The following is a 27,794-nucleotide window of genomic DNA, read 5'->3' as shown; positions in this document are numbered from 1 at the left end:
GGGGCCGGATTTTTTCCTTTCCTTCCTCGCCCAAAACGCAGCCGCCTGCAAAGTTCTGGAGAACTCTAAAGCTTGCTCGCTATTTTGTGGCCTTTTTGAGAGGCCTATATTGCCCTACTGCGGAGTTTGGAGGGTCGTTTTTACAGGGCGTTTTGATACTGGCGAAACGAGGTTGCTGGCCGCTTGGCGATGGCGGTGGTGGCGGGTACTCCCTCAGAAAGTCCCCGCGTAAAGTATCCCTCCTTCTTGTGACCATCGCATTCTCCTCAGCCTGCGGCCAGCGCAGGGAGGGAAGCGAAATCCCGCTTTTTCCCTGCCCACCGGCTCGCGCCTTTCCATGCGCCACCGACTAGAGCGCTTGGGCGGCAGGAGGCGTCCTTGGTGGTGGTGGTGGGGCCTCCCCGTAGCGCCCCGCTTCCTCCTCAGCCGAGCAGCTCTGGAAGCCCCCGACCCGAGGGGCTGTGCGGATCTCCGACGGCAGGGTGAGGTCACAGAGCCGGGAGCGTTCGGCGCGCGGCGCGTGTCCTGGAGACCGAGCGCCCCGCCGGCCGGAGCAGGAGAAGCGTAGCCAGGTGGCTAGAGCCAAGTCGTTCCCAGGACAGCGGAGTCTCCTGCCGGAGGTGGCCGGTGGCGAATATGGCGCTGGCCGCTAGGGGTGCCGTCCCCGCCTGCCTCCTCGTCCTCCTCGCTTCCTTGCCCAGCAGGAACACTCAGATTAGGCCCCAGGGAGAACCAGGCCCAGGTATCCTGCGCTGCGCTCCGTGAGGGTGGGGCTGGGCAGAGGCCACCCCTGCAAGGCCGAAACGAGGCTTTCTGTCACCTGGGGCAAAGACCCAATTTGTCACACACACACACACACACACACACACACACAGAGAGAGAGAGAGAGAGAGAGAGAGAGAGAGAGAGACACCCCACTTGCCTCCACACACCTCAACACATTTGTTCATAAGGGGCATAAAAAGGAGTTTGAAAGAGGCTGGATAAGAGAGAGCCTCTCCAAATAGTGCAATTCCCTCTGTGTGTGTGTATCTGGTTTTCATTCAACCTTAAGTGGATCATCTCAGAGATTAATAGATCATTTGAGGAATTCTAAGAAATATTATGCCTGTATGTAATAATAATAGTAATAATGATGATGATGATCAGGCACATACCAGAGAGTAAACTCTATTGAACTGAGTGGGACTTACTTCTGGGTAAAAATGCTTAAGATTCCAGTATAAGACTGCAGAATCTGTGCACAATTCAGTGAGACTTACTTCTCAGTAGCAAAGGATTGCAGTCTTAAGGCTCAAAAGAATAAATACTCCACAAGTTAAATAATTGCTGGCTGCTGAACCATTGCAATTGAAGAATTTAAAGTGGATTGGCTACATTTTCCTTCCAAATTACAGGAAAGGATGAACACAAAGTGCTTTGTATGTCAGCATCACATTTCTTTCAGTGCAGGTATTTTGTTTTCGGTATAAAGAGGACTCAGTTTTTGTAGCTGATTGTATGAAGCAATGCCCTCTTTATGTATTCACATGGTGTAAACATGTATGTTGTCCTTTAGATCCAAGCACACACACACACACACACACACACACGGAGAGAGAGAACACATAAGCAAGCATGCTCCAAAGTGCTTCTGTTCCCCAAGAGGCTAGGAGGTGGTGTTCTGATCTCTTCACCACTTTTAATTGATCTCTGAGACATTGAGGGAAGCAAAAGAAGAAAGCAACAAAACTTCCCCCTTTCAACTCTGCTTGGAGAGCAACCTTCTTCAGGATTTCTCTTTTGAAAAACAGTTCCAAAAGCAGACAGGGGGAAAGGGGAAGGAGTACCATTTTCCAGGTTTTCCTGCTTCCTCTTGCAAATTAGCATCCCACCGGTGCTCAGCAGTTCCTCCTGTACAGTGAATCCATGATAGAAAAGTTGATCTGAATTTAAGGGAGTCTGTTGTACTCAATAGTTCCATGGTGCTCGGGAATATAGAACAGCCTTTTCAAATAAGTATCTGTGCAAGCCAGTTTGATGCAAACACTATAATTTATTTGTTTAAAATGTTTCTTGTTACCTGGTGCAGTCTTTGCCCAATGCCATAACTCAAAAATTAGATCTGTATTATAATTTATATGAATCATCATGGTCCAAGGCCTTGCATATCCTGTTGAGGTTATTGTCACATTATTGATCAGCTTCTGTGGGGTTTTAGTCTCAAGGTTATTATTCTAATGGTCATTTTACACCAGCCTCCACAATTTGTGACTCACCAAGCTGAATGTAGTGCACCAGCCATGTATGATGGTGTTTGTCACAGGCTTGACATACCTATTTTTGTTGCATGCCCTGGACTGCAGAAGCAGAGCAGGGAGTAGTCAAGTACCCAGCCAGTCACAATATATTATTGCTGGTGTGCTGTGTTAAGCTGATTTGTAAGGAGAGGTTATATTCTGAAGAGACTACTTCAGACATGGGAAGTAGAATACACTCAGAACTTGACTTTGGTTTCTGGTGTACAAGGTCCTTTATACCTTGTGCATTGTATTAGGGTTCTTCACATTGTAATTGTGATGACTGTATGATCAACATGGTGAATCAGGTATACTTAGGGAGCCTCAAACGGCATTTTTCTCTTGAGAAACAGACAATATCGTTCCAAGTTAAGCGGGCTATGCAGTGGTGTAGAGCACAAGGGAGTAAAACCGGCACTTAAAAAAAAATATCACAACAGAGGTTATTACATTATCTGCTGGAGCAATATTTGCCATTGTTCCAAAGCTTCCAGAGTTGGAGGTCAGGCACATGATCCATGATATGAGATTAGAACCCAGGTCTCTCCATCCGAAGGCTAATATGCTAACCACTACCCTACCCTTTGCTAGTTCCCCCTTTTTAGGAATGTCACTTGATCCTAAAATATTTGACTCTCTTTAAGGGCATGGCCTACGGGGAGCTGTCTTTATGAGCAACAGTCTATGCTCCATTAATTGTGCAAGAGGAGAGCAGGTTGGCATAACAGAATGTCTCCTATTAGCCATTCAGGACCACACAGGCTGGGCTGGGACTGGGTATAATAATCAGAACCAGAAAATTCTAGAATTAGAAGCAAACCCCAAGAGCCACGTAGTCCGACCTGCTGCAATGCAGAAATCACAACTAATGTATCCATCCTCTGTTTAAAAACCTAAAATGAAGACAAGTCCACCCCATTCTGAGTTAGTCCTTTCCAGTTCTTACCATCAGAAAGTTCTTTCTGGTGTTTATTTGGAACCTCCTTTCTTGTAATTTGAATCTATTAGTTCTAATCCTACCCTCTGGAAACAAGCAGAAAACAAGCTTGCCCCTGCCTCATGTGACAGTCCTTCAGGTATTTGAAGATCACTATCATAGCCCCCTCTCAGTTTTATCTTCTACAGGCTAAACATAGGCAACTCCCTCAGCTGTTCCTCATAAGGCTTGGTTTCCAGATCCTTGATCATCTTGGTCACCCTCCTCTGCACATGTTCCACCTTGTCAAAATCCTTCATAAAACTGTGTTGCCCAGAACTGGATACAGTACTCTAGGTGTGGTCTGACCAAGGCAGAACAGAGTGGTACTATTACTTCCTTTTCTCTGGATACTATACTTTTGTTGATGCAGTCTAGAGTTGTATTAGCTTTTTTGCTGCTGCATCACACTCTTGACTTATATTAAGCTTCTGGTCTACTAAGACAACTAGACCCTTTTCATGTGTACTTTACTACTACCAAACCAGGTGATCCTTATCCTATATTTGTGCATCTTACCATTCATACTTAAGTGTAGAACCTTATATCTGTCCCTGTTGAAATTCATTTTGTTAGTTTTGTCCCAGTTCTACAATCTGTTAAATTCATCTTGATTCCCGAGTTTATCTTCTGAAGTATTAGCTACCCCAACTAGATTGGTGTCACCTGCAGATTTGATGAGCCTCTCTTCAATTCCTTCATCCAGTGTTGAACAACACTGGACTCAGGACAGAATCCTGCAGCAGGATGACACCTCATTTGTCACTTCCCCCCCAGGATGATAAGGAACCATAGGTGAGCACTTTTTAGGTCCAGTCAGCCAGCTGCAAATCCACCTAACAGTAACACCGTCTAGCTCACATTTTACCAGCTTCTCCTCCAGAATATCATGGAGGACTTTGTTGAAAGCCTTGCTGAAATCAGTACCTTCTGCTAATCCTAGAAGCTGCCTGTACCTCCTTAGTTCCTCTTCAGTTTTGAGAACCATAGCTCTGGTCCACCACCCAAAAATACCAGAATACATGTCTTTTTAAAAATGTTTTAATGTTTTAAAAGTATGTAGCTTCCATATTTTAATTTTCAATCAATTTCACACATTAAAAATAAATCCAGATTGTCTGTTGGTTTTATCTGTTAATTATTTTAGGAAATGAATTCAAAGGGTAGCATTCTAGAATATCTAGGCAATATGCAATGGCTGTAGATATTGGAAATTAAGTAAGAATTTACTAAACTACTGCTGTACCAGCATGTAATAGTAATGATAGGGTCTGCATATAAATAATAGTAGTTGGAAAAATAGTCAGTGAGCTGGTATTTGACAGTGTTGTCAAAAACCATATAGCTATTGTAAAAATATAAATATTTCACTGCATAGGCTTGCTTGCTTCCTTCCACAGTGTTTTCCATCATAATTATGAGACTGACACTGAATGCAAAAAGAATATTTTTAACCGAGTGTTCATATGATGCAGCTGTACTCATTCTTAATCACTCATTAATGTCTCGTCAAAAGAGCACTGTACTTTTTGTTTGTTTCGTTTACCAAAGGTCAGCATACTTGGAAGCAATTGTCATGCACCATTACAGACCTTTTTACATATTTTTCTTGTATTGTTCTCAGTTATCATGTGCGTAAATGAGTCAATTGGTATGCAGATTGTCTGTCATTAAGACCATTTGAAAATCAGCTTTGTCATTGGTTTAGTGTTGGAACTTTGGATTCATGCATATACTTCTTGAATATGTTGTGGCATTCAGAATGGGTCTAATGATGGATGGTCGGTCATGCTAGAATGAACAGTTCCATAGACCTTAGTCAAACTAAGTGAGCAGTGATATATATCTCCTACACCTCCAGTCAGGATTTTGGGCTAGAAACAGATACTAGTGGGCTTTTTTTAAAAAAGAAAAAGTGAGTTGAAGGTAGTATTATAGAGGCGTCATTGCCATTTGGTGTGTATGCTTATTTCTTTCGGCTCACTATTAGAAAACAGAAAACATTGAAATTTGAGTTAGCATTGGTTCCAAGGGCAGACTCAAAGCTCTTTTATGGAGCAGTGGTATATGCTAATTAACATATCAAACTGGCTTGTTTCTAATGTGGACTGAGAGCAATGGTGCAGCTTTGGTGTGATGGCCTCAGCATCACCATAGTTCAAGCCCTACAATCTGATGCCCTCCAGAAGAGTGTTACAGGAGCCACAAGTTCCCACTGAAACAGAGAGCAACAACACACTCTCGTTTAAAGGTTCGCATATCAATCGGTTCGTTGAAGCGTAGCAGTGCAGAACATTTAGAACTCGGGCAACGAGCAGAACAGCAATACCTGCAGAGCAGAAGAAAACAGAGAGAACATATGATACCTCTCCTGTGTAAAGCATGTGTGGCTCCTGAGAAGGCAAATAGCTAGTTCTCTCACCCTAGTTAGCAAACAATGAAGATGGGTCAGATCTTCTTAGGGGCAGAGGCAATCCGGACACTTAAAGTCATGTCTGGTTTTAATTTCTCAACTAGATGTCCCCAGTTTAATCTTGCTGTTTCGTGTTCTCTCTCTCTCTCTCCCTGGGCTTTCCATTTCCCTAGCCCTCCTCCCTGCATTCCAAGCTAGATCATTATAGGGGGGGGGGAATCCTCCATTTGTTTCCACCTTCATGAGTTCAAGAAACCCCCATTGTGAAAAGATTCAAAGGTTAAGTTTGCAATTCTAATTGTCTTTCAGTGTGACTTCTTGACTTTCTCCCTCAGTCTTGTCTTTGCTTGTTGCTCAGTTTTGTACTTACTACATTGACCTAATTAATTTAAAATAGTGCCTCGTTGTCTCCTCTCAATACAATTCATACAGGAACTAAGACCCTCCTTGAGAATATGCTGTGTGTCTCTTGAACAGTTTAAGCCAAAAAATAAACATTCTCCTGCATTTCTAACTTACCTCTTGTTGGCATGGAGCCATAGAAACTTCCCATCCTTTTGTTCTTCTGAGTGGTGTTTGGCTTAGGTCAGGGACAGGCAACCTGTGACCCCTCCAGATATCATTGGATTACATTTCCCATCAGCCCCACCCAACGTTGTCAGTGGCCAGAGATTATGGGAGTTGCAGTCCAGCGGCATCTGCTTCCAAACCTGAGACCTTAGAAGACTCGCCTCAGCCTCTGAATTTGGGCCTAGGATTATACTGTGCCAGTTCAATTTCAGCACTTTACAGTGGCATGGAAAAAGTAGTTCAGTTGTAGATTGAATGTGTGAAGCAGCTGATTTAGGATGTGTTCAGTATCTACACAAATTTGTTCAGTTTGCTTTCATCATTTTGAAATCCGGCCCAAAATAATTGATCCTATGCTCACTGACTTTGGTAGGTGTATCCTAAAGGTGTTCATGATAACTGATGAGAAGATGGGCAATTTCAAAAGAACTCCGGCATGTAGTCTTTATAACTGATGTCATGGTGAAATTGTTTATTATTATTTTTTTGCAGATGTGAACAGTTCAATAAATTCAAAAAATAATCTTAAAGAAATTATTAAATTACTTGGTAAGTAGCAGCTCTCTATCATGTGTTATATTCCCATGTGAATAACATATAAATAAGCATTACATATCAAAGCATAAAGATGTACAAAATGTTAATCTCTGTATTTCCGGTGAAACTCTAGCCCACCACTTATAGCTGAAAAGTCGGGCTCAAAACTTGGCATAAATGCAAAATAATCTGAAAATAGTTATCTGTGTATTAGAGTGTTTTTCACAGTATGCATTTATGTTGACTCCTAATTATTTGTCTTTGGGTTTGTTTGCTTGCATATGCCCCCCCACCCTGTTTTCTAGGCATGCCTTTAGAGGGTGAATGGATGGGCTCACAAAGGACTACTAATTGCAATGGCTGTGTGGATGCTCCAGGTTCAGAGGCAGTCTGCTACTGAATTACAGTGGCAGGGGAGCAACCATGGGGAAAGGCCATTGCCTTCTAGTGGTGCAGCAATAAAACTGATAACCACAATTGCAAAGCTAAGCAGGGTCCAGCATGGTTTCAAATTGGATGGGGAACCATGTGTTGAGATTCAGGGGTTGGACTAGATGACCCTCGGGGTCCCTCCAACTAGAATTGTATGATTCACTCCCTATTTGTGGGCTTCCCATAGGAATATGAATGGCTACCATGCAAAACAGGAATGCTGGACAAGATAGAACTTTGGTCTGATCCAGCAAGGTTTCCTTGTGTTCTTAGCCTCCTCCATATTTTCTCCTCTCTATTCCTCTTCCAGAAACCTAATTTTACAAAGCCCTTCCTGGACCACAATTGAGCATCACATTTTGTATATATGTTCTGGTCCCTTTTGTGCCTTCCTGGTGTCCACGCTTGCCATTTCTTTGCCAGGCCGTGTTTTAAGCTGTTTGTGCTGTGCACTGTGTGGCTAAGCCACATGTTACTGTAGTCACTTGGCAAATTGCCACACACATTTCTACTGTCTAGTTTAGCTTGCCTCATGGCTCCTCCCAATTATTTGTTTATTCGATTTATATGCTGCCCTTTATCAAAAGATCCCACGGCGCAGTGTACAACACTGAGAACGCATTTTAAGGAGCACAATAATTCAAATGACTGAGTTGTTTTGCTTATAAATTACAAGAAATTGCGGGCAAGCTTCCACGCCAGCTGCGGATGCCTCTACAAAAGTCAGCCACTTGCAACAAAAGTCCGCAGCTGGATGGTAGAAGTCACGAGTGGATATTATAATACCTAGACTTACTTTCACTTAAGCTTGAATCTTTGGCATATTTGTACAGAAGTGAGCTGCGTTGAGCTTAGTAGACCTGGAGTCTAAATAAATACATTTAGGACTGAGCTGTGACTATTAAACTCCGTAGGAAGGAACCATGTCATGTGTGCGCACTGCACAGTGTATCGGCTTGCTGTCGTTAAACAATTGTTGTTATTTCTGCTACCCTCTTTTAAATACTACAAAAGCTTGCCATTTTACTGTTAAAGCTGTTTCTCACGTAGCGTAATTCAGTGACAGTCATTAATGGTACTTGCATAGTACTTTTTTTTTTTTAAGTGTTCAGAGTACTTCACATACATTATCTGAAAGTTCCTTATAACAAGTGTGGGGAACCACATTCCTCACAAGGGCAAACTTCTGGGGACTGTTTGCCACTGGTGTGGAAAATGGAAACATGTGGGTGGAGAAATGGAAATTACCTTAACCTTTTGTCCAGGAGTCTATACACCAGCCACACAAGAGTCAGAGGTTTCTGCATTAACATATATCTCCATTCCTCGTCCAGGCATTTCTTACAGTTCCAAGGACACATCCCTGCCAGGAAAAGACACTCAAGGAAGGAATGCAGTACAGCTGGTTAGGCACATGATCTGGGGATGGGTGTATCCTGGGAAGAATCCTGAAGGCCAGATAGGCAGGCCTGGAGAACCCAATATGACCCCTGGGCCTCATCTTCCCCTTTCGTGCCTTGTAAGATAGGGCTGCTTTATCCCCATGCTGCAAATTAAGTTGAGGGCAGGAAAGGCTCAAGGGACATAGCTTACCTACAGCCATCATGTGAGTTCATGGCTAATTAAAAAGATTTGAAAGATTGGAGATTTTCTGGCTCACAGCTACCTACACCGCACAAGAATTTTAAAAGATTGGGGGTTTTTGTTTTTGCTTTTTTTGTTAGGATATTGTCAAATGTATATTCATGCAGATTATTTTATTTGCAGATCACCGAATCCAAGTTCTGCACCAAAAGAATTTGATGCATGAACATGAACCCTCAGAGAAACAGCACAGATCATTAACTGTACACTTGAATGTGGTCAAAGGCAGGTGGTCCCCTGTTGTTGGATTTTGTGTTTACTAACCTTCCTATGGAGAAGGCCAGCATTTAATCTCAGTAACACTCAAGCACTACTTTCACCGTTAATCTACAACACATTAACTTGGATACCTATCCCTTTTAATCTGGAGGAACAAGATTTATGATTCGCAGCAAATTTGCTCGGTCTCATAGTCCCAAGGGATGTTGTGTGAAAAGTGTGTGGTTGTGTAGTCTGCATGGCTATTTTGTAGTGCAGAATATCCTGCTTAAAAATGTTAACGTATCAACTATATTGTTTCAGGATCCTCTGTAAAAGTGAAGGCAACTCCTAGTAGTCTAACAACACAAGAAATCCCTTTTCCCAATAGCTATACAGTACTGATTGGTTACAAGCTGCACAAGATTTCCCCAAATATCCTTGTGGACACACCAGTGAGACCTAATAAAGTGAAGGGTGCAGGAACCGAAGAAGAAATAACTTTGCTTCCTGGCTTGAAACAGGACAAAAATGCTGGTAATAATGATGGCAAATCAGTAAGAGCAACTAATATCACTGTAAGATTCCTTTCCGCTGACAATTCAAGCAGAACTGAGATTGACATTTACAATTTAAAAGATTCAAGAGAAGTCCCTGAAATTCATGTTGTAGCCAGCAACATTATGAACCAAGGCATTAAAACTGATACAGTAGTATTAAAAGGCAATGGTTTGCAAGTGGTAGTAAACAGTTCAGTGGATAATAATGCGAAGCATATTCCTGAAAAAGGGAGAAGAACAGCCCTGATATTACCTGATCATGGAAAGACCACTGCAGATGGCAGTAAAAGAGACCATCCTTTCACAGGTAAAAGACAGTATTTTTCCTTTCAGTGAGATGTAGGGGTTCACCCTGAAACAAATTTTCATACTGTTGTGTCGGTATATTGTTGTCACCATAGAATTTGCAGAACAATTATGTACCCTAATGAAATTAAGTGAAATGCAATTGGTCACGTGTGCTATACTTTTATGTCACCTCTAATATGAGCAACATATGTCTCAGTTCTTGTGTCATTCTTTCTTTTTTAACAACAATCTTGTGGTGATTTTAGGCCGAGAGGTTGAATTGACTGATGCCATTTTGTCTATGCAGTAGATAGGAATGGCCCGTGACATTCAACGTTACAAGTCCACAGTATTTCAATTCTCTAAAACCAGCAGCTCACAGGACCGCACATGAAAAAGCTCTCACCTTTATTAGAGAGAATAGTGACTAAGGGTGAGCTGCAAACCAGTAAATCCCAAACTGAAATCTCACCTCAGCCATGAGCTCACTTGGTGATCCTAAATAGTGTGGTGAATAAAGGAATACTTGGGCTATTGTAAGGATTACAGAGATAATGTATGTGAAGATTTGAACACTTGAAATAGCTTTACATAAATTGTAAGATTGTTATTATATATGGCAGGTATGCAATACCATCCTGAGAAATTCTGCAACCCTAATCAGCATTGCTTAGAAGTATATTCCATCCCTTGGAATGGGACTTACGTTGTACTGGTAGTGTGGCTGTTACCGGGAACGTAAAATGAATAGGAAGCCATCTGTGTAAAGGAACTACCACTTAGTTTACTGTTGTTGTTTTCGGAGTGGCTGGTGTGCTTATGATCTCCTAAACCGTATCAGGAAAACTTTCACACAAATGGCTTTCTATGGGGTTTGGAGCCCATGTGGTTTGGCTTCAGTGGGGCTTACTCTCAAGTAAGTAAGTGTGTATAGAATTGCAGCCTGAAAGTCATAGCTAAATCAACACCTGATACAGGAAATTACACTTGTGTCTAATCAACACACCAGGGTCCATAACTCTTCTCATGCAGTCAATACCTGTGGAGGGCTCAGGAATATTTTGCATACACCTTGGGCCTGGATACTATGTAGACCCAGAAATAATTCCTGTGTATAATGTGACTTGAAATATGTGCTTGCTGTGCTTTTTATAATGTGTGAAGAGTCTAAGCAGGCAGGACTGAATCCTGTCCCAAAAGTTTCCCCTCTATTTTAAGAAACTTGCTATATGTGTATTTACAGCTTTCAAGCTAGTAAAAGCTGCCCACTTGGAAAAACCTGCAAGCCAGTCTCTGGTTTATGAAGATATTAACCGAAAAGGTTAGCAAATATGTATGTTTCTCCCTCCACCCAATTCAAGGTTGATGTTTTTAATAAGAGTATGAAATTTGGCAGTGTGCACACAGAATTCCAGATACGTTTTATAACTTTGCTGTTGAGGGGGCAGCTGTCTGTACGAATCCTCTTGGTGCTAGTGGTGCTGGCTCTCACATTTAAGTCAGTGGCAAAACTTCCTTGACCAGGAGTTCCTTGCGCACATGAGAGTGCACCACAAAGTTTTTTGATCAGAGTTGCTTTTCCATGATTTACCTTACTATGTGAAAGGGATTTTCGAACATCACATATGTTCCCGCTCTGGGACTGTTTTGTGAATGGCAGGCTTATAAATACCGCAAATAGTGGTTTCAAGTGTAAAAACAACAACTTGTTACCCAGTGCTGGAAATCTAGTTAAACCTGCTATTAACTTTACAGATGCAAATTGCCTTTGCCATTCCAGCCCCTATCTCACTATTAAGGAACTTTCCTCTTCTGTTTCCAGATAATGTAGTTTCAGCCATAATGAGCCTTGGTTACACCAGTACTTTGGGTGACTACATTATTACTGCATCTCAAGGGTGGAGTATCTCTTATGTGCTAACACACCAGGAATTGAAAGTTTTAAATGTTGGATTTATTTTTGCAAGAAGGCATAATAGCTTGAATTAAAGGTCAAATTTGACAGGCTGTGGGTCCTCCTGCAAAGAATGCACTTGATAATCTGCATTATATTGTCCCATCTAGAAGAAATGTGACAGACAAATTTAACTGATAGATCAATTTTATGATGGTAGAATTGTCCTATTAAAACTATGACATCAAATAGATTTGAGCTTTCAGACAGCGATACTACTAAGGAACCAAAAAACTTATCAGTTTAAACTGTTTTAGCCTTTTAGCTCAAGTAGTATGCGAGGTGCAGAGCTATAATGAACATTGCTTATAGCTGCTTATAGTTTAAGCAAAACTGGAGGCATTTTCGTGCAACTCTCGAGACTCACTTCCCATGTTAGGATTTTTCTACACTCAAGTGTTCAAAGAGCAGCCCGAGACTGTTTGCAAGAGGGCTTTCAAACAGCCCCATCATGTGCTTTCAAGTCCCAACAATGATTGACAGGTGGGCAACCCCACCCACCTGCTAGATTTGTCCCTCCAGGGGTGGAGATATAAGGATCTGGCCTTTCACAAACATTATAGAAAAAGAATTGGAAATATTTGTCTGCCTGTGGTGCCCTTGAGTGAAAACTATGTATAGAAGCATAGTATGTTCACACCTCTGCCAAAATATGTACAGGCAATCTTTGTTTTGGGTGGGTTGGGCTGTGACATTTGGTGATGTTTTGGGGCTCCTTCTGGGTTCGGCGCCATGTGTGTTCGCGCAATCACAGTCATTTGGATGTGCTTTAAACGGGAGTTGCTTGTATAGTGAATGCATGATGGGATAGTAGAATTATTGCCTCCCATTCCACTCCACCGTTGAAAATCCATAGTAAATTCAAACAGGGGCTTCCACATAAAGTCACTACGGAAGGAGGAAGGGAAGGGGAAGGATTTCTTGGACTGGGACAATGTGTGGATACGTTAACACTCGACTTGCACGCAGTGCTATTTTTCCAGAAAAAGAGGTGCCAGAACTCACCATGAACACCTCCCTTGTTCTCTTAAAATGACAATGGCTCCCACCTGGGAGATGTCGGAACTGAGTTTCGGGAAATTCTGCCTGGGAAAAAAAGCCCTGCTTGCATGGTAGTGACACACAATTCCACTGTCCTGTGGTGCATTCAGTATTTATATAAATGACTAGGACCCTGCAGTCATGTAATCACTCATAGCCATGGTTCCATTTTCTCTCCAGTAAGGGAGCTAGTAGTAGAACTAACATTTTTCAGAACTAAAAATGGTATTGTGTGTTGAGCTGTCAGCAGCAAAATGCTTCTGACATTTCTCTGGAATTGATTCCACCTTCTCTGAGAGCTCCACACTGTCAAGCTGATCAAGTTTATATTTCATTATGCAGTGTGTATTTCAGCCTAGCAGTTAGTCAGTTGCCCAGGCCAAGTTACACTTCTCTTATCATTTCAAACCTTCAGACAACCCTGTGACACATAAGTACATGTAAGAGAACTGGCAGTATTTCTTTGTGAGCTGGTAAACCTAATACATTTCTTTTGCTGAATGATTTTGCTCTTACAGAAAATTAATACACAGGAGCCACAGAATACCTTTGCTCGTAGTTATTATTCTATGTAGCTTTCTTAGCCATTGTCTTGCAGATAATCACTGCAGAGGTCATCCACAGGGCTGTTGTAGTCTAGTTACGGTTTGCAAACATATTATTCAAAAACTGTGCATTGCAACAATAGGGATAAGGATCACAATAAAATAAGTACCTATAATTGCAGGATATTTTGTGTTTTGTTTTTGAAGTTTTGTGTTTTGTTTTTGAAGTGCCTGAATCTTTGGCATATCAGTTGTTGCTGTTAATTCAACCTCTACCACCACTGAAGAGCAAATTACAAGATTTTGTTGGATAGTTTTGCATTAGATAGCTTTGCGTTATCAAAACCAGTCAGGTTTTTTTGTAACTTGCAGCAACAAGTGCACTCAAAGATGAAGGTTCACAAAGCATAATGACAACAAAAACAGAAACTTCTGTAGAAGAACTAGAAAATATACTAACTGATCTGAAGATGGAAAGGGGTATGTATTTTTTGCCTTCCATTACTTTAAAAAACTTCTTTCTAAAATTAAAGATTAGCAGAGCTTTGATAAAATTGTACTAATGTATTTCAAATTGGTTTCCCAAAGCATTCTTATCAGAATCTCATTATAGAAATAGAGCTGTGGACTCGCTGACATTCTTGATTTCACTCTGAACAATTCTGGGGATATTGTTGTTATTAGCATTGCAGTCTTGGTCTGGTCAGAGAATTTTTTTTTGGGGGGGGGACATGGTATCACACCTCCAAAACTTGACTGATGAGATAAATCATTACTTATAAAAATATTATTAATAATAATTACATTTCTATACAGTCATACCTTGGTTCTTGAATGGAATCTGTTCTGGAAGTCCGTTCGACTTCTGAAAACGTTAAAAAACTAAGGCGCAGCTTCCAATTGGCTGCAGGAGCTTCCCACACTCAACTGGAAGCCACGGAAGCCACGTCGGACGTTCAGGTTCCAAAGAACATTTGCAAACCAGAACACTCACTTCCAGGTTTGCAGCGTTCGGGAGCCAAAGTGTTTGAGTCACAAGGTGTTGGACAACGAAGGTATGACTATATTGCCCTTCATCTAATGATCACAGGGCCTGAGCTGTTTAAGGCTTTATAGGGCAAAACCAGCACTCTGAATTGGGCCCAGAAACTATACTGGCCCAGCCAGTATAGTCATGCCAGGATTGGCATTATATGCTCAACCCATCTTGCCCCGGTGAGCAACCTGGCTGCTGAATTCTGCACCAGCTGAAGTCTCCAAACCGTCTGCAGAGTCAGCCCCATGTGTGGCACGTTGCAGTAATCTAACGTAGAGGTTAGATTAATCCAGAAAACTCAGAAATAAATACTGCTTTCTTGAACGTAGATCCTGACTTATCAGTCCCCTTCATGTGTTGCTTAAAAGTTAAGACAGTAAGCTTATGTAATGGGCTTTAGGCCTCAGTTTCTAGTTTTCTTTGTACAGGCAGAGCAACCCTATGTTCCTGGGCACAGCTACTGCTGTATCCACAGCCCTTCCAAGAGGCACTGGCTAATGCAGATGACGTTGGGGCAATTTTCTCCACTTTCCCCACTATTGTTCTTTTATTTTTCTTCCCATTGACTGCAGCAACACTTAACAGGTGCTGCTGCATATTTTTCCAGTCTGTTTGGGGAATAAGGAGGCTTTTGATCTTCTGGATCAATGGCGCGCTCTCTCTCTCTCTCTCTCTCTCTCTCTCACACACACACACACACACACACACCTCAAATGCCTTGTTCCTGACCCCTCTGTGAGGAGACAGCCATTAGTGGATCAGCAGTAGCAGCAGAGCTTTCTGCCGTCACACCAGGAAGACCTCTGACCAGGGACAAGGAAGTCCATAGTATGCTATACACCAGGTGTGGGAAACCATTGGTCATACTTTCTGGGGCTGATGGCAGTTGTCACTCCACAACATCTGGATCACCAAGGGCCCCTACTCTGCTGCAGACCCTCGGTTGCCTTCCCAGGAACTCCCTTATGCTGCAATCTTATACACACTTGGTAGGAACTAAGCCTCATTAAACTCAGTGGGATTTACTTCTAAGCAAACATGTTTATGATTGCACTGCTAATCTCTTCTGTCCACACAACCCCATAATGAAGCATCATGATTTGTCACTTGCCTAAACCAAAGGGAAGGAGATGATCAATTACATCAGGGGGAAAAATTTAGTGATGGAAAATTATGCCTGATTGTGACTTGTCAAAGGCTAGAATTTGGCAAGTTAAGCTTCATGAACGAGCAGGAATTCAAATCTAGGTTTTCCTTCTTTAAAGCTGTTGTGTCAGGGATGGGGAACTACTGGCTGTCCAGATGTTGCTGGACTACAGCTCCCCTAATTCGTGGCCATTGGGCCAGGGAGACCGAATCCAGCAACAACTGGATTCCTGCTTTAGAACCTCTGGTCGAACTGGCAACAGGTATAGTTCTGGCATACTCATTTAAGATTGGTTCCAGTTGATTTGTGTGCAACTAATTATTTGCCTTCTTAATGAGCCTTCCCAGTGTAGCAATGACAATTAATTCAATTGTTGATATATTTTTTGAAAACAGTGAAGCAAGAGACTCCATCCACTAATGAGAAATTGCAGTCTTCAGTAATGGAAGATATTCTTCAGGATTTACAGGAACATCTAGGTAACTCTTATTGTTTCACTGAATTGTACAGACTGCTGTACGTATTAATGAGGTAATCATAGCAATGGGGATGTACCATGTTGCATACGGTATTAAGGGCTATTGATATGTGGGAGGAAATAAAATCAGCAAGGCCGGTAGGCCTACTACTACTGTTGAAACGAGGATGCTGTAGTCATCATTGGTTTATTCCCTGTCCAGATACCAAAAATTCTGAAGAGGTGGAGTAATGCTAAATTCTAAAATTGCTCACTTGTTAAAAATAGGCAGCATAGGGGAGTTTCATAATTGTGGAGTCAGATATTCCTCTAAATATGATTGAGTTCAGATTTACTCCTGAATGTAATTTAGTTTTATTTCTCAAATAAAATATGCTTTGCCTTCTTAGATTCTGTATTAATTGTGTATAATCATTTTCACTTAATGGGAAATGAGCATGTAGGGACAGAGGTTTTTGTTTTACATGTCTGTGTTTTACTGAAAGCAAATATCTGAACTCAAGCATTGTATTTATTTATTTATTACTAGAATTTATAAACAGCTTTTCACCACAGTTGTGGTTCCAAAGTGTTGCACAATATAATAATAAAGTAGTACAAACATTTAAAACTCAAAAACCAAGTGAAAAAAAATCATAAACTTAGAACAATACAACAACATCAATACTTTATTGTTGTTCAAAGACCCATAAAATAACAATACTGTAAGGCCAACAAAGCTAAGATCCAATAGATTTGATCAGGTTCTCCAAAAAGCCTGGGAGAAATGTTTTAATTAATCGATGGAGGCCCATCAATGATGTTGCCATCTGTGCTTCGAGGGGGCTGGGAGAGTTCAAGGATTGGGTTGCTACATACTGAGAAGGCTGACTAGTTGAGACCAATTAGCCAACACCCCAGTTTGGGGTCCTTTGCAGTTATTAAAGCTTAAAATGCTCATATTAGCAAATGGCTGATTGTTAAATTAATTGGCTATTTAACATAAATGGAAAAGAGGCACACGGCAGTGTCCCTTTTGCTTGCCATGCCCTATGTCACAAGTTTTCTAGTGCAATTCTTTTAAGTTACCATTTCATCTTTTGTGAAAAACTGAAGTTCGTAGGCCTTCCACCAGTGACAGCGAGGAACCAATGCTGATGGACAATATTTATTCATCAAACGAACTTGAAGACCCAGGTAAATCTTGGTTTGGAGTGCATCAGAATTACTATGGGGTTGTGGTGTTCATCCTGCTTTCAGGCCAAGGGAGCCGGTGTTTGTCCACAAACAGCTTTCCGGGTCATGTGGCCAGCATGACTAAACTGCTTCTGGCGCGACAGAAACCAGAGCACATGGAAACATCGTTTAGCTTCTTGCCACAGCAGTACCTATTTATCTACTTGCACTGGTGTGCTTTCGAACTGCTAGGTTGGCAGGAGTTGGAACAGAGCAACGGGAGCTCACTCCACTGCAGGGATTCGAACTGCCAACTTTCCGATCGGCAAGCCCATGAGGCTCAGTGGTTTAGCCCACAATGCCACTTGCGTTGTGTTAATTAATAACATTTTAAGTGCAGAACATTGCTCCCACATTTATTCTATAAAAAGAAAGAGAACTAATTTCCCTCCATTTGCAGCCCTGATTTGTATTAGGAACCTTGTTATATGCGCCCAAAGGTGCTGCCACCCTCCCAACCCATATTGGAATCCCAGCTGGGGCAAAGCTATAAAAACTTGACCTCATTCCAATACCAGGGTCATGATCTAGAACTGGGGACCGCATGTTGGTTATTTGTACAATAAACATCCTGCATGTAGAGGCAAAGTATCACAAGTAGTTTGGCCTTAAGAATGTCTTTTGGTGGGCATATTTTTACTGAGTGACTCCAGGTGGGGATTGCACACTCCTATGGGTGTTTAACGGTACATCAGATCAGGTTAGTGGAGTCAGAATGAACATCACATACATTGGATACAGGGGTGTGTATCAGTCCTCAAGTTGCCATTGCTTTTTTGGCACAACTCAGGGCACAATCCAAACTCCCAGCTGACTCCGCCAGCACTCTGCAGAGTCAGGAACATCTCTGCTCAATCCAATCCTAGACAAACTGGCATAAGGGGGTTGGGTTGCCCTGTAAATAGAATTTTGCATTCTCTGGGCATCATTGGTTACACTTACGTTTAAATATTTCAAACCCTATGCCAGAAACTCTGGATTGGTAATATATATATATATATTTGCTTAGAACTTTCCCAAGGAGGCTTTGCTGGTCTGCACAGAGTAAAAATCCTTATTGAATTAGCAGAGAAAGGGAAAAAGAGACCAAGTACCAAAAGTGTATCCTTTCTAACTGTCAGATATCATCTCAGTTTCGGTATTCAATGGTTCTGAACCAATGATTTACATAGGCAGCAGTATACACAAACCATGTTGCCAGGTTAGGGTATCTGGAAAAGTGTGCATGCACACGAAAGCTTATACCAAGAACAAACTTAGTTGGTCTCTAAGGTGCTACTGGACAATTTTATATATATATATTTCATGTTGCCAGATGACTGCCTGCACTGTCCGTTTTGAGACTGGGAAAGCTTGAGTGCCCCACATTCCAGAAAGGTGGCAATTGGTATCAAAGCTGAGGACGTTTGGAAGGGTGCAAGTGTCAAATAATAAAAGAAAAATTACATGTTCAGTGCTGCTGTTGCCCTTCTGCTGGACAGCTTCAATCAAAGAGGGGTGTGTCCCTTTGCCAGAAAGGCAGGCCACTTGGAAAAGACTCCTCCTTGTCTAAGGTTAAGCAGATGAGCACATTTGTAGATGCCTCTGGTCACTGTGACGTCAAAGGCATCAAGGGCACACTGCAACTTGGCAAGGCTACTTGAAATCATCTTGCTAGGTGGGGGGAAACGAATTCCATTTTCCCAGCAGTAAAATGTTTACGTTGAGTGCTGGGAAGATGTGGCATCTCCCCAAAAGGGATACCGTACTTTTTCGTGTATAAGATGAGGGTTCCCAAAAATAGGGGACGTCTTATGCACGGGGGCGTGTTGTACATGGAAAAATACAGTACTTTCTTCAAGGGGAAACTGGAACTTGTACAACAAATGAACAATAGATGTACATAATTCATACAGAAGGGCCTTCTCCCACACAGGCTGCACAAATGTTTTGGCTTTTTCCTCCCTGCGCAAAATCTGATGGAAAAAAAGAATCACAAAAGTTTTCTGGATGCATTTCCAGAATGTATCCAAAGCCAACAGGCAGCCTGTCTTTCAGACTTACACTACTGAGTAATAGCTGCTTGCAACACTTTTGCAAGCTATATATGCTATAAGCTACTGTGGCAATCATATTTGCCACAGATGTTCCACCTAACAAAAATAATGCATTTTCACAATACATCTGACTGCTTGGAAAACATACCTTTTTGAGATATGTAGCCTATATACAAAACAAAAACAGCAAATGTGCATTCATTTAACAGAGAACCAGTTGTGCAGACAGGCCCCTAATATTATATTTATTTTTGTACCAGTACTGCTATAATAGCATTGGGATCCACATTTGTTTTGTGGCATGGTCACTGAATAAATCTAATTGTTTCTTGCTACACAGAAGAAGCAGGTTACAGTGAAGAGAACCACAACATGATGACAGCACCTGTCCCAGAAGAGGCAGATTTTCTGCCGTTCACAGACGAACCACCACTCGAAGCAATCTCCGTCCCAAGTAAAGTCATTAAACAGTTATCCACGCAATCTTACATTATTATCGGCAGTAATGGCCACCCCATTGCTCTCCAGCCACAGCTATTCCCGCATGTTTGGAGCAATCTAGTTTTGCTCGTGCAAGCCAGATCAGTGAAAACCGAGCTGTAGTGCATTTAGAATGTCATGAGCCAAGGTTGGAACATGGGATTAAAGGTAAAGGTAAAGGGACCCCTGAGCATTTGGTCCAGTCGTGGCCGACTCATCTCGCTTTACTGGCCGAGGGAGCCAGCGTACAGCTTCCGGGTCATGTGGCCAGCATGACTAAGCCGCTTCTGGCGAACCAGAGCAGCGCACGGAAATGCCGTTTACCTTCCCGCTGGAGCGGTACCTATTTACTTGCACTTTGACGTGCTTTCGAACTGCTAGGTTGGCAGGAGCAGGGACCAAGCAACGGAAGCTCACCCCGTGGTAGGGATTCGAACCTCCGACCTTCTGATCGGCAAGTCCTAGGCTCTGTGGTTTAACCCAGAGCACCACCCATGTCCCGGAACATGGGATTACAATCACACAAATGAAGTGTAGGAGAGGAAGATCCAGCCAGTTTGACATTGACTGTAAAAGGTCAGCAGTAGCAAGGGAGACGGAACAGGAATAAACCACCAAATCTTCCCTTTCCCCCAACTCAACACACCCTAGCAAGCATCAGCTACAAGCAAGACAACTGGCCATCTTTCTGCACTAGACAGTGAATATTCATGGCCAGAGAGCATGTGTGCAGATAAGTAGCCTGAGGCTGTTCCCATGATTCCCTGGACTGGAGAAACCTATGCAGTATATCAGCTATCATCCCACCCAGAGCTACAGGAAAGTCCATCTACCTTTGCTCCATGATTCTTTAGTTTAAGTTTGTTTTTTTGCCAACTCTTGCAGCTCAGTGCAGCTTACAATGTAAAAAACAAGGTATAAATAAAATTTGCAAAGCAAAACAATAAAGCCAGCTATAGAATAGATCAGAAAGAAAATAATTACTGCTCCATAGCTGCACGTTTTATTTGAAAGTTCTTAGAATTTTTAGACATTTTCACTTTATTACCTACAAGTCAACAGCGAGCAGAAACACACTGTGTTTTGTTGCTATTCACCTTTTGCTTTGTTTTTTACAGATTTGGTTACTGAAGTGACAAATGAACATATGAATAATGCCCAAAGATATGAATTCTTTGAGAAATATGAAGGTAAATATGAACTACTTAAATGGAAGTAAAACAACCCATTAAGATTTTAGGTAAGGTAGGATTAACAGCTTGCTCTTCCCTGCTCATCTTCCTGTAATGTGCTGTAGTTTTGTGAAAGCGAGCATTACCTAATACATCAGGGGTATAATTTCAGCTCTGTTGTCCTGTGTTTATTGACTTAGCAAACTACTGCTATCCCCATTCTATTTTTAAACACTTGATTTATGCCTTTCAGTTGGGTTTATTCGGCTAAAACACATTTTGTGTGTATTCAGCTGAAAGAGAGCAAACATTTTTCTCTTCCTGTGTCAAATTGTTTGCCTAGACCTCAATTAGAAAATTAACAGGGCAGATTTTTGTTGTTGGGTTCCTTAAGCCACAGTTTAAACCTGTAATAAAGTAAGACACATAAATCAGAGCTGTGGAAAACAACAAAAAGGTACTGCTTCATTTGTTTACTTCATTTAATTCTGTAAACCAGCTGCAAAGCTGCAGTTTCAAAATTCATCACACAAGGCAAAAACAAATGATGTGAACATTTATAATGGAGCACTGAAACTCAGTCCTTAGAATCACTTGTCAGCCAAACTTGATGCAGTAGACAAAGGAACAGTTACATCGAATAATGTATTGCTGTACTAAAGGCTAATGAAAAACACCAAACAAGCCACCTTGTCCACACCCTCGTTAAGCCCAAAGTATGCGGATTAAGATGACTTAGTCACAGCAGAAACATTTCATCTTTGTAGTCAGCCCCTAGTGAAAATAGAGATTTTTAATGGCATTAGTGTTTTTTATCATGAGGTAAAAGCTACAAACCCCAATGTAAATGCTGGATTTTGGATGCCAGAGCAATGCGGCTGCACCATTCAAAGGCTTAAGGACTGCCAGGTTTAGGGGCACTGCTCCTGTGTGCCAGATTTAGTGGAATATATGCCCAGCTTTTGTGTGTGCTGATTTCTCTGGGCTTCTGTAGCTTGGGTCTGAAGCCAAGGAAGTACTGGCAGAGTCTCCAAATCCAAGATCAAGCTCGAGTCCCTTGGCTCTGCGGCAGTCAGGCCTGGAAGTATGGTGGAGTCAGCACACACAGCCCTTAGGGAACAGAGACATATCTCCTAACTGCCTCAGTCCTAAATACTAAACAGGATCCCAATTGGTTTCTGGAAGGGGAAACGTCACTTTTATACCCCAGACAGATGGGATAAAACTGAACACGGTGAAATTGGATTGTGGAAAATAAATTTCATTCCCTCCCCCTCTCCATTCTGCTTGCATCTTAAAATAAAATAGGAGAGAGTGACAAAAGGACAAATAGATAACAAGATTGTAAACCAGCAATCTTGCATCACCTAGTGGCATTGCTGAAGAAAAAATAAATAAATCTGGTAGCACGGAAACATTGCGGAGTTGCTTTTGTGGAAGTGGCAAAGAGGTGATGGAGCATATAGCCCTAGCATACAACTCAAAGGGTTTTAACCTACATCTAGCTCTCATTCATATTTGCACCATAATGGAAAGTATTTAAAAAGGTAGGAATGGGAAAGTGGTTTGGCTGGATTGTGAGAAGCAGGCGCGCAATGATGGTAATTTGCTCTGCCACCAGAGTGCCATTGCAGCTGGTATAGGCATCAGCCTTATAAGCAGTGCTGTCAAATAGTTTTTACTTCATACAGGCTGCAGATAGGGCAGCTTTGGATATTTCGAGCAAGCAGTGCCAGCCACCTGCACTGTCTTTTCTATAGTAGTCAACAGCAGTGCTTGTTTGCATTGTCTGGGGGGAAAAATGAAGCTCTTGCACAGGAAAGGAATGAAGCCTGCATTTGCACCTGCAACCTGTGCGACTTTGCTGTGCAACACGACCTTTGAACATTACAAAGGCACTATCAGCTGTCAAAGGGATTGGAACTCTTAAACAACACCTCTTAAACAGCTTGCACAGCATAAGAGTTAAAAATATTGTAAGGACATTTGAAACCACAGTGTGGAGTGTCACCAAAATCAGGAGATGTAAAATTTAGGAGTAGGTCAGTTGACTGTTCTGGATGGTGTTGCCCTTACTCTGAAGAGCAGGCTGGTACTCCTTGATCCATCTAGTGGTTCAAGTGACCTGCAGCCAAGAGTGCCTTCTACTAGCTTTAGCTGAAATGCCAGCTATGAACATTCCTGGATCAGGACAACCTAGTCCACGCTTTGGTAACCTCAAGACCTGATTACTGTAACACACTTCGTGGGAGGCTGCCCTGATATCTGGTCCAGAAACTGCTACTAGTGCTGACTGCAGTGGCCAGGCTGCTCACAGGAGCAGGTCACTGGTACATGCTACTACTCTGCTGAGAGAGCTGCCCTGGTTGCCAATTTACTGCTGGGCCAGTTCCAAGGTGCTTGTGTTTACCAGGAATTGAACCTTTAGTCTGGTAGGCTGTACCCTGGTGAGTTCCTTGGCAATACAGTGATACCTTGGGTTACATACGCTCCACTAACCCAGAAATAGTACCTTTGCTTCAGGATGAGAACAGAAATTGTGCTCTGGCGGCGCGGCGGCAGCAGGAGGCCCCATTAGCTAAAGTGGTACTTCAGGTTAAGAACAGTTTCAGGTTAAGAATGGACCTCCGGAACGAATTAAGTACTTAACCCGAGGTACCATTGTAGAAGCCTGTGAGAAGTCATCCCTGTTGTCCTTTCAGACTTTGGAATTTTTTAACCAACCGGTTTGTAGCGACATGTTCCTGATGTTTCTACCAGTGTTGTTACTATATTGTTTTTAGGTTGTTCGCTGCTTTAAGTGCCACTTATAAATATTTAAATAAAACAGAGAAGAAAAACAAAATTAAACACAGATTCAAAACTTTTAAAGTTTTGAGAGGATCTAAAATCTAGAACTGCCTGCAAATCCTGGGTCACTTTAAAATATATTCCACCTGTGTTAATATCACAAACATTTCAAGGTTGGGGTATCCAGTGATTATTGGTAAGAAGAGACGGGTGGAGGGTTTTTCAACAATGTGTTTAGATTAGAATATTTTCATATTGTGCCTTTTATAATCAAGTCACCATTCGGGGGGAAACAGCAGGAAAAGGAGAGGTGACTCAAGTTGCTGAATTTCTAGGCCACCATGGGAGGCCACTTAGGAGGAAAAGCCTACTTGCAAGGCTCAGCCCAAGAGTCTTTATGAGCAGAGTGAAGTTTGGCCTCCAGCCTTCCAGGGAGCAGTTCCTTAAATCAGCCACTCAGCAAAGTCAGAGAGAATGTCTCGACTGCTTTGCTGGGGGGATGGAGACTGCTTTGAAGGGCTGCCCAGGTTGGTTCAGCAATGAGCAGAGCTATTTACTGTTTTGGGGGATAAATAGCAGCTCCCGTGGGTGCTGAGGGGAGTTCACCCAGCTCCAATGCTGGCATTTAACACTCAGTGCTTTCTGGCAAGGCTTTTATTGACTTGAACGGAATCTATGTATGTTTGAATACTTTTTATTTATTAATTAAATATTGCAATGACTGCTTATTACATTAAATGTATTTAGATGAGTAGGAGAGGATATTTTATTTATTTAATTACCCTTCAACTTTTTTCTCACTTGTGTGAGAATGCGAATACCTACTTCCACAGAGCAAATCCACCATCTGTGCACAGCTTATCGCCTCTATACAGGTTCTGAAACTCCATGGTGCCATTGACCCTGTTTGTGACTGTCTAGCAATCATGCATTTGTGATTTGGTTGCCCATTCTCGCACATAATGGAAAAGAAAAAAGCAAGCAGGACTTGGATGCACATTAGCTTAAACTTACGTGCACTTACCACAGCATTTACCGTAACTCAGAATAACTTTTTTATTATTACAGCTATGCTATAGTGTACAGCTTTATCAGATTAGTTTTCAGCAACAAGGTTTTGACAACGGTGTTGCTAAGAATTGCAGTAGTGTTGAGTATGAAACATTGTTAAATTGTGAATAATATGATATGGTTCTGTGTTCATCCCTTTAGGTATTCAGGGCAAGAGAAAAGCAAAAGCTGCAGACCTTAAAGACCTGCTAAAGCACATCATCATAGCCTGTGTAGCTGTCACTGGTTTGATCTTGACTGTAATAGTTGTTGTGCACATATACACTTCATTATTTGTGAAGAAGGAGCAGTAAGTCACTGTTTCATTCTCTCCTCCCTCTCATCACTGTATAATTCAAATTGCTTCCTAACAACTTGCACCCAGTCCTTGACATTTGCGCCTACTTTAGAATGCTGATATAACGCAATGGGCGTAATTGACGCAGTAGTAGATGCAGGCCAATCAAATACAATTTTTGCTGGCATAGCCATCTAAGAATCATAATATCCAAGTCGAATAACAACAGGCTTCATGATTCTGAAACCAGCATTAATTCATAATGGCAAAAGGCAAGATTTGCATCTCAGTTCTAAACACAGATACTGCTGTAGCTTATTGCAGAACAAGTCACTATAGCACACACTGCTGTGACTGTAGTGGTGCTCAATACGGTAGCACCCCTATCCTCGTGTGTTCTGCTTCATGTGCAGCTTTGGAAAATCAATAGTCTGCAGATTCTGGCCCATTTTCCACTGTCCTTTTCTTCCAGATGAAAGGCAAAAATGCTCCCTAGATTTAACAATGATTTACTTTGCTTATCGTTATTACATAACTGTGATAACCACATCCTTCTCCACACTCCCCGTTCTCCTCAGCACAGGATGTTTCATGATAGTTTGGATCTGCGGTGGGTTGAAATCCTCAGTCAGTCATGAAGATTACTCCCTGGATTGGGCAACTATCTCGGCCTAACCTCCTTCACAGAGATTTTAGCTCAGCACAGTTTAGGATTTATCTATATAAAGCTGATCTAATCCTCTGTAACAAGGCCATACATTTAACGCAGCTCTTGGGACTTCAAGTTGGGCATACCCTTCTGCTAGCTAGGCAGGGCCCATGCAACCAAACTTATTTTCTTTTTCTTTGAGGTAGGAAGCAAGTTGGAGAATTGACAGCTCTCACAATAAGCTGCCAAGTTTTCCTGAAGCAGCAGCAACGGGAAAGGGAGTGACTTGGCTGTTGTATCACTGTTTGATGGTATGGCTTTCATAAAAAGATTTGTATATATTAAAACAATTTCATCATTCTCTTAGGGAACCTGATAAAACAAATGCTGACAAAAAAGGTGGACCTGACAAAAATGAAGTCACATCGGCCGAGAAAACCAGAAGCCAACAACCACATTACAATGTTGGCATTGAGGGAGCACAAAGCAAACAACCATATTACAATGCTGGCGTTGGGGGGGCACAAAACCAACAACTGGAATATGCTGTTAACATTGTGGAAACAGGAAGCCAACAGCTAGAAGACAGCGCTGTTGGAACTGACAATCAAAACAACAACAACTTAAGTTCACCACCGGAAATGTTTTCATCAACAGATTGTGATTACATCAAAAAGCCTTTAGATCTCCATCCTGTCAAAGACACTGGCTTGCTTCTCCCGGTTGAACCTTCAAGGCACAGTGCCCATAATAATTTGCCTTCATACAACAGCAGCACATGTAAGAACCTCAAAGTACAACCTAGAACTTTCAGAACCAATCATAGCTCTTATAACAGTCCAGGAAATTATGGTAAATCCAAAGATCATGACTATAAAAGTCTTCAAGCCAAACATACTGCTTGTTACAAAACAAAACCAATCTACCAAAGACCATCTAGGCATAGACCCAAATCCACAGAACCCAAAAGAGGACACAAAAAGGTTTCAGCTAAGCAACATAGCTACAGCAGCTCAAGTTGGGTTGAAGATCCTTCATCAAATGTTTCTGCTGCTTTAGACCCTAACAAAAACTCCAAGGAGTCAAGACTGTCCCAAGATGATGACTCAGACTGTGCATGTTTTCAGCATATCAAAGGTTCTTCTAGTACAGACTCATATTCGAATTAGAGCAGCACAGAGAGAAGGGACTTATTGTTCAGTATGACTGCTGTCCAGAAGTGTGCAGTCCTATATTTTTACCATGGTTAATCATGATGGAACCCTATAGTATCCTGGAGAACACATGTTGCAATCATGCTATTGAATAATAAAAAGTAGATTTGGTGTTGGGTTACAGGAGTTGCTAATCTGGCTTCTTGGATTTGTCCAATTAAATTATTTTCTGCTTGAAGTGTAATATGTGCTCACATTATTTAACAGGCACTAATTCACATTTGGGGGGGGGGGAGGATAGAAAAAAATAGAGCCCTGCACTCTGCAAGAACATGCAGTTCTTTGCAGCATGAGTGTCAAAGAGAAACTATAACAGTATTAAGTATCTTAAGATCCACTGGCACTATTTATGTTGAAGCGAAGGAAAAATGTATTGCACACCCGAATACTAAGGGACCAGGAAGCTATTGCAGGGGGTTTGGCTTTTAGCTTTTCCCATTTTCTAAAAAATCCTTACTAGGAAACAAAAAGACACACAAAAAAAAAACACCCACACCTCAAGCACCTGGTAAGGGACATTATTTTACCACAGAATCAGAAATAGTACAATATACTTTTGGCTCCACAACCTATGCAACAATAACTTACAGAGCTTTCAGAATCAACTCAAGATCTGTGACACTGAAGCCAGCAATCTCCATCTCTGAGACACAGTGCAAGTGTGTTTTAGTCCAGAGGGTGCTGTCCATCCCCGCCTTGGAGCCTGGCAGGATGAAGGGGAAAAGGAAATATCTGTAGTAAGCTGGTCTCAGTTGTCTCATAATGTGCACTTGACATTCTGCATTGGTATCG

At 41.9% G+C, this 27,794-nt stretch overlaps 1 protein-coding gene across 1 annotated transcript; it reads left to right on the top strand.

The window, feature by feature from the left end:
* The first annotated feature begins 374 nt into the window (after positions 1-374).
* On the top strand, positions 375-26,957 carry LOC128412406 (uncharacterized). The gene is made up of 12 exons (XM_053385283.1): positions 375-742; positions 6,731-6,787; positions 8,975-9,076; positions 9,374-9,916; positions 11,141-11,218; positions 13,810-13,917; positions 16,016-16,099; positions 17,194-17,274; positions 19,690-19,803; positions 20,948-21,019; positions 25,004-25,151; positions 26,156-26,957. Exons 1-12 carry the CDS (start codon positions 637-639, stop codon positions 26,955-26,957), a joined length of 2,295 nt encoding a protein of 764 aa, XP_053241258.1. The 5' UTR covers positions 375-636.
* The last annotated feature ends 837 nt before the right edge of the window (positions 26,958-27,794 follow it).

The sequence above is a fragment of the Podarcis raffonei genome, chromosome 4, assembly GCF_027172205.1.
Source record: "Podarcis raffonei isolate rPodRaf1 chromosome 4, rPodRaf1.pri, whole genome shotgun sequence".
NCBI classification, from domain to species: Eukaryota; Metazoa; Chordata; class Lepidosauria; order Squamata; family Lacertidae; genus Podarcis; species Podarcis raffonei.
The sequence above is the reverse complement of the archived record's forward strand: the minus strand, read 5'-3'. Positions and strand labels throughout refer to the sequence as shown.